The sequence below is a fragment of the Ostrea edulis genome, chromosome 6 (assembly GCF_947568905.1).
Source record: "Ostrea edulis chromosome 6, xbOstEdul1.1, whole genome shotgun sequence".
Taxonomy (NCBI): domain Eukaryota; kingdom Metazoa; phylum Mollusca; class Bivalvia; order Ostreida; family Ostreidae; genus Ostrea; species Ostrea edulis.
The window spans coordinates 80878236-80886778 of NC_079169.1; the positions used below are offsets into that span (position 1 = coordinate 80878236).

General features: G+C 35.1%; 1 protein-coding gene across 1 annotated transcript in view; it reads right to left on the reverse strand.

Annotated features, from left to right (window-relative positions):
* Positions 1-4566: 4566 nt before the first annotated feature.
* LOC125648304 (germ cell nuclear acidic protein-like) overlaps positions 4567-8543 on the reverse strand; it is a 10315-nt gene continuing 6338 nt past the window's right edge. Inside the window, exon 3 of the mRNA XM_048875284.2 lies at positions 4567-5895. Coding sequence (XP_048731241.2) covers positions 4645-5895 — 1251 coding nt within the window. The 3' untranslated portion in view covers positions 4567-4644. The remainder of the gene's footprint in view (positions 5896-8543) is intronic.

An 8543-nucleotide genomic window follows, 5' to 3' on the forward strand; every position in this document is an offset into this window, starting at 1 on the left:
ATATAATTATTCGTTTTTAAAGATACTTAATGTATACTTATGTGTTCTTCATTTGCTGATCTCTATCCATTTGTATTTTTTGTTATTTATGCATTTTGAATAAAGGTAAAAAGTTAGTCTTACTCTTAGTAATATATGGAATATACAAAATGGTGGCCGAGTGGGAATTAAGCATTTCAAAAGGTTGGCCAAGTGATAATAAATCAAACTTTGTTTTCAAGAACTACACGGATATAGTTTATTTTATTCAAAATGTGGGTATTTCCCCTGTTGAGTATGTTCAATTTTCTTCATTCCTTGATTCCGGAGTCAGAGCAGATCCACAATAGGAATTACAAAAACTATACACTCTTAGTGTCCAAAACGGACGACTTCTATCCATACGTACATAATGTAGCATTGGTATGTATAGATTGGATGATTCGTGATGGGAGGTGGTTTAGGGATGCAATGACTGCATCGTGACGATTGCCAAACTGATGAAACCATACTCTAGTAGGCAATTGTGCCCTGCCTATAGGCAAACAATGACGAACTATTTGTTTCTTCAAGAACCCAGGGTAAGAATTAGCTCCAACAACGTCAAACTGCAATACTTGTTTGGTTTGGTGGCAATAGAACATGATCCACGGGGACGGGGTTAATGGTTAAGGTCAGCCGGTCTTAACGACCTAAAGGAACAAAGGCATGAGATTAAGCGCTTAAGTACACATATTTGTTTGATTAAAGGTAATGTTGTGATAAGTTTACGCAATTTTCTACAACGAAAACCAGTTATCGCTTTACGTATGAAGAGACTTGTCACAATTTTAAAAGGCTTCAGGACCGATTTAGAAGTCTTGACAAATATTTGACCACGACTGAAGATGAATTTTTCAAATTGTTATTGGCTGCTAATGCGTTTAGAAATGTTTCTCATAGTAAACTAAATTTGTCCCAGGGAAAAAGAAAAAGTTTAGTTATGTCTGTAGTAAAACTGTCACTTGAAGGCGTATATCATTACCAACACTGAATCATATCGAGCAACGTTGACCGTGAACGAAATATTTTTCGTGTATAAATGACATTTTATTCTATATTTTCATCAATTCAAAAACAATAATAGTTAATGATAATTGTTTGTTGTTTTTACATAATGTGAAATGTAATGATATTAAATACAACAATATACATGATATATCGATTGAAGGGCATCATGTGTTTTGTTGGACCTAAAAACCAAATTGTTGCCTGATGCTGTAAGCAACAGTTAGGTCCGATTATCCAAAAATCATATGTTGTCCGAGACCAAGTCGATATTTTTTGTGCCCTTGTTTTACAATCCAAGAATTTGATTTTTCGTCGAATAACATCTCAATGGTAGATCCATATTTATCTCTGACGTATTTACTTCAAAATTTGCGTTATTTTTTGTTAAGCAATTTGATTAATCCGCGAAGCTACTTGTATTAGTTATCATTTTTGTCGAGGGTTGGTTTTGGCCGAGACGGAAATTAACGAGCTGGGTTTCGGATGAACAGACTTGTCACGGATCATAGCGAGTTTTACCGAGTAACAGTGAATATGAAAGCTCCATGTATGACATCAAAAAGTGCAATAATTCTATAGGCCATGGAGATAGACACATACATGTATAAATCTGTGGACCGAGTATACATGTAAATTGCAGTCAACACATTTTTAGATACCAAAGTTGCAATTCTCAAGAAAACCACAGGTGCTATGAAATATACCAACGTATGTAGTATTTTAATGGATGTACATGTACATTTCTCTCTGCTAATCTGACAGGTGAGAGTCACCTCTGAAAAAAAAATCCTACGAGAAATATCTAAACAATGAAATGCTATCTTTGTTGTTTCATTGGGTGATGACGGTAGCAAGCATTGCAGTACAAGTGCATGCAAAAAAATTTCTGCAATTTTTTTTTCTGCAATGATCCATGGGCACTGGAAGTTAATGTAAATATATAGTATGTGCATGTATAAAAAAGGAAGGGTAGGCCACTCTTTTTGAGGCAAATTCGGGTTTGGGTTATTGTGGACGTTTCTCAAACGGCTTGACGCGATGAATCGTTCACATATTCCTTACTTTCAATATATGTAGGGTTTCGTTTCGTTCCAATGCCGTTCATTCGAAGAAAAAGATGTTTTTACACCTCCAAGTGTCTAAGAATTTCGCTAGACTGTCTTACTTCCGGTTTAATCGCACTGAATTGATAGGTAAGTTCTGATTGGTCAATAATAAAATTAAAGTCTGAATTGACACATGTTATCTAATCCATAAATACATATGTAGAGAAAATAATTCTCAGGATTATTACTTCATGATGGTATTAGAGACTAGTGGTTAAGTACATGAGCCATGTTTGTTTTTATACTTCAAATATTCTTATCATTATTTCAGAACCAATAAGAATGGCATTATAAACTTATAAATGTTTATTACATTGACCAATCAGAACTTGCATTTCGATTCGGTGCGATTAAACCGGAAGTAAGACAGTCCAGCGAAATTCTTAGACACTTGGAGGTGTAAAAACATCTTTTTCTTCGAATGAACGGCATTGGAACGAAACGAAACCCTACAGATATTGAAAGTAAGGCATATGTGAACGATTCATCGCATCAGGCCGTTTGAGAAATGTCCACAATAACCCAAACCCGAATTTGCCTCAAAAAGAGTGTCCTACCCTTCCTTTTTTATACATGCACATACTATATATTTACATTAACTTCCAGTGCCCGTGCAATGATCGCTACCTTCATCACCCGATGAAACTACAGAGAAAGACATTTTATTGTTTATATTTACATTCTTATGTATTATTTAAAGATATAAACTAGAATGAATCTCTAAAATATCATATGGTTGACCCATTTGTTACATTAAACGGAACAGCCAATGTACCCTTTGACCTTGGTGACGCTCCATATTTGGTAATGTGGTACTAGAAAACCGGATCGAACTAGTTTGCAACAAACATGTATTCATTGTATGATGAAAGCAATGCCAATTTGAAAGGAAATATAAGAGAAAAAGATTCAGTGAATGTAGATGTAAATATTATACAATAAAACTTTCTTGTCCCTGCCGCCCGCCAGAGAAACTATGGACTTGTACATATAGACAGGAAGTCTGCACAGAAATAGCGTGTTATAAAGAACTCGATCACAAGTAGACTGATCCCATACATGTACATTAGTACGTGTATAGAGTAAGCGGTAAAATTGAAAGTACAAAAACATTTTATTGAGAAAACGTAAGTACAAGCAAGCATTCAACAATTTATTCTATTTTTATCATTCTTCTTTTCTTTCTTTCTTTTCATACATTTATTGTGCAAACTTTGGCTATTCAGTTTGTCAGTTCAACATTTCGTGTTATTATTATTTGCACTATGAATGTTAAAAAACAAAACGGTAAAACAATCAATGATTAACCAACAACATCAGCAAACTGTACATGCAGTCTTCATCCATCAAAGTAAACTTTGTTTTATAAGATTTGAAGTTACTTTAGGGTACACCTATAAAATGATTTTCAATTTCTTTAAGCAAAGTGCACTTCCTGATATATATGTATAAGGTCCACGCCCATGTAAACGCATCGCGACTTGAATTCCAAACTGGTGCATTTCACTTTGGAATCGGCGTGTATGTGAATAGAGTACTAAAATTATCGCAATGTCATGCAATAGTTCCCATCTGAAAAAGTCTATATACATGTATAACCCTTGTTCAAGGTACATATGAAATACCTGGTACAGATTTTGCAGTGTACTGAATATCGTTACATACAGTAGATAGTTAGATACATAGGTAAACATTCATCATACGGTATCAAATTGATACTTCGATGAAAATGCAGTGTCAATTACCCACTGTTGAGTTAGAAAAATCGCAAACAGGCTGGAGTCACAATGTGAAGATACTTGAATTTTCTAAGTCTACTCATTTGTGAAATCTGATTAGGACCAATTTTAGTAGTAATAGAACTCAATTTTTGTTTTTCAGGAATTTTGTATCTGAGGAAAAATAAAGCGCCTCTCTCGAAAGTTCATTTGTTTCAAATAAGGTTATACCAACTTAATAAAAAATTATGCTGACATGTTATGGTCATCCACTTGTCAGAGAATTGTGTCGACCTTCAAGAACCATTCATAATAACAAGAGTGGGATAGTAAAATTCCACCGAGGGGACAAGATTTACACAATAAGTTTGTTTACAGGCGCATTCAGCCGAATGAGATTTTCCATTGACAGTGGATACAAAGGCGATTATAGTGTTTCTCCATACCATCACCTTGGACATACAATTTCATCAGATATTAATGAAACAATATACATGACATTGCTTGTATGTTGTTTTTGATTCCGTAATGGTAATTTTGTTTCTCCGATCTGTTCGATATGCACAAATAGTAATGTTGCTATAAGCAGACATGTGCAGAATATCGCCAAATATTTTCTTTCCCTGAAGTTGCTGACCAGTTACCATTGTATCTTGATCAGTATTGAAAGCAACTTCTCTCACTGAAATCAACCCAATCCTATAGAATTCTCATACCACGATGTAAAAGAATTTATCAGTAAAATCACGATTATTTTGACGCATTTAGTATCTAAGATAAACTTGTGTTATTCATCTTGTCTGTTTCAACAGTCTGTCTATTTCCTGTTGGATTTGCTCCGCCGATAACGTGCTGTTGGGATCCTTCGGTTCCGTAGCGTCTCTCTTTTCTGCGGGTTTATCTGAATCTTCCCGTTTGCCCTCACTATTTGTTTTTAGAGATAATTCTTGTAATTCATCCATTAATTTGTCAAAGTCACCGGATTTCTCCGTCTGTTTACCTGCCACCTCCCTCGTCGCTTTATCTTCGGTAGATTCTGTTGCTTCTGATGTTTCCAAGTTTTCCGATCCCCTTTTGACTTCGTCTTTTGCGTCATCTACATCCTCATCTGCGTTTCTTATTTCAATGCCGCTAGTGTCATCACTTGCAAAATCTATATCATTGGGATCGTCTTCAATTGTATCCTGATTTAAATCATCCCCCAGATCTTCGTCATCTATGTCTTCATCTGTTATTTCATCTTCCACTTGACGGCGTTTTCTGTTTTTCGTTGACACCCAGTCATTAATGACAGCTATATTTCGTTTTTGAATATCATGTTGCTCGATGTCATTATCTGAGTAGCTCTCTATATCACTCCTTTTTGACTGAACATTAACATCTACATCATCATCGTCGTCGTCATCAATATCTACGCCGGCTGTTTCTCTCTTATCTTCGTTGCTGTCATTCCAACTCTCATCGTCGTCATTTTCACCATCGCCATCATCCTGCATTTCTAAATCATCCCCGTTTTCATCATCATCGTCTCTCTTTTGTAAATCATCATCATCATCCCCATCATCACTGTCATCTCTCTTTTCTAAATCGTCCTCTTCGTAATCTCTTTTCTCATCCTTTCCATCATCATCATCCTCCTCCTGATCATCATCATCATCCTCGTCATCATCATCATCATCCTCTTCTTCTTCTTCTTCATCATCATCATCATCCTCATCATCATCATCACCCTCATCACCATCTTCCTCGTCATCATCCTCATCCTCATCATCTCTTTTTTCTAAACCATCGGTGCTATCATCCTCCTCCTCCTCATCATCATCACGACCATCATCATCATCGTCGTCGTCCTCTCTTTTGTAGATATCTTCATAGTCGTCTTCTCTTTTTTCAGTCTCTTTTTCCACATCTACATTTGAATTCTCATTAATATCTTCGTCATCAAAACTACGCTTTTCCAAGTCTTCGTCATCATCCTCAAAATCATCGTCCGAATCTCTGCGTTGTCTCTGAACTTGTAGCGTTTTGTCCACTTTATTTTCCTAAAATAAAAGGATTGCTTTGTTTTGCAGTATATTGATACCGATTCTCATACAAAATGTACATGTATATCGATAAATACTGGCGACATTTATCATCTCTCAAGAAGTAATTGTAAAACAAAATCTCAATATACTTTTAAATTCTAATACATGTAAAGGAGTATAAGAATCAATCACATTTTATATTATGCTTGAAGTCTTTGCTCGTGTATCTTTCGTTTTATCTTTGGAAATGAAATTTCGAGTGGTACATGTATATGGACATCACCCTGTCATAACCTTTAAATATGATGTTAACAACTGGTCATTTGTACAAGGTCATGGGAGAAAGTATATGAAAGAACTGGGTTCAATGTATGCATAAATGGCCCTGTTCAGGTCAGATTTGTTTCCGCATGTGTATGATTTTAAGCATGGATATTATATTAATATTATTACTACAGTAACTTGATCCGAAGAGTCGGATCATGTCGAGTCGACAGGCGCGGATCATTAGATCACACGAGACGCGAGAGCCTCGTCCTAGACTGCGAATCGCGTCCCCTTGGAGGAATTTTTGGGTATGCTCTTTCTGTCTGTCTATCTTTTTAATTTTTTTTTTTTTTTTTTTTTTTTGGCATGAAAATTCAAATGAGAAAGTTGATGATTTTGGATTTTCTCATAGCTCCTGAATTTATGCACTAAACTGTGGGTAAAATGCGAGGGGGAAAATAATCCTTCATTATTTACTTCTGTGGGATAGGGAAATTCCACCTGGAACAAGATTCGCTGTCTAGGACTCGGCAAAGACTCGTCCTAGACTGCGAATCGTGTCCCCTCGGTGGAATTTCCCAATCCCACACTCGTGCTAATGAAGGTTTATATTATTCCATGTATACATTTTGGACGCGTTGAGTGTTTCAGATATGAATTATTTTGACATACAAAAATGTTAAGATTAGTATAAGATCAATCTTTTCATGCAAGATGACCTGAAATTCCGTCAGAGCAGACATTCTTGACAATTTTGTGACCAGTAGAGGGCGTTAAATCAAAGAAATAACAATTATGGCTACTCCTGATAAGGATATTTGCGTTTTTTATTCGTTATAAAGCGAACAAAGATATTTGATTGTAAATTGAACCAAAATGCCTTTTAGTATTGATTTAAATTTCGCCTTTGAAAACAAACTTTGACAGTTGCTTCTAACTTCAGTTCCTTCACGTTTCTCTATTAGTCAATCAGAAACAATACAGATTCTCGGTAAGCCTCGATTTGAAATCGCAAAATTGAAATAGGTATCGTATCTGACTCTCGCTCGTACAAAATCTCGAGAGCGAGAGTCTGGGGAAAGCGAGACTAGGCTCGAAGTTTTCAAAAGAAATGGATATCTATCTAAGATTAATTATTATATATCTATCACATTTCAAGTATTCTTTGGGTAAAATGTGTTATCTGAAAGTTAAATTTTTGATTGTGCCAAATTAAAATGCTTAACATGGTTTTTTGTAAACATAAAACATTCGAGTCTTGGTTTACCGTGAACCAGTCCCTTTAAAGTTCCCAATCATAGAATCTCAAAAATTGAAAAATCATTAATGGAATGCTCAATTACCAGAAGATATCTTGACTCAGCTAGAGTTCGTTAGTCGTGTTTGTTTCAAATTCTTCAAATTATTTCAAATATACATGTAATGTCAATTTCTTAATCATATTGCATTTCAGTCATGTAATCTCAATAAAGATTGATCAAACTCTTAAAAGTTCTCATATGTTCAAATAATTCCAATCTATCATAGAATTTTTGAAATACTTCTCATATGTTCAAATAATTCCAATCTATCATAGAATTTTTGAAATACTTCACATATGTTCAAATAATTCCAATCTACCATATAATCTTTGAAATACTTCTCATATGTTCAAATAATTCTCAAATTGTTTTCATATCTGTTCAATAATTCATATCTATTCTCATTGCTAAAGTTTGAATCAAACTGCTAAAAAGGTCAATAATCTTAAAGGTACAATGTAATGGAATGTTCAAGATATCCAGACATTTGTTATTCATATTTTAAAGTCATGCAACCTAAAAAATTTCAAACAATTTCTCAAAAATGTTCAGGTGTTTTTAAAAACCATTTTCATATTATAACAGGTTATTCAATAATTTTTCGAAGTTTTGGAAATTTCAATCACAAATTCTCAAACTAGTGCAATGTTGGAGATCCAGAGTCTGTTTAACATGTTTAATAGTCGTTTCTTTAAATAGTTGACTGTACTCAAATGTACGAAAAGCAGATACCATACACTGTGGATGGACTAACTAATGCCGTAAGTTGTCAAAAACAGAGGCAGAAATCATTTTCGTCTTCGTATTGTTTGTGAAAATCCGGATACATAACATTGAAGTCAGTTAAAGAGAAACCCTAATCCGCAGTAGGAAGTTAGCTCCCCTGACTTCAGCTTTTGAGCACAACAGCACAGGGTGCTATAACTTTGTATGTATTGGTTAACAAGAGCACCGCAAACGGTACAATATACGCCCGTCGGACAGTGAAACTCAACCTGGAAGCATATTGTGCACTCAGAATTGATACAACACACATTCTGAATAGAAAAGCCTTTAAGTTAGTCTGATTACCCCCCCCCCCCCCCCTCCTCCTTA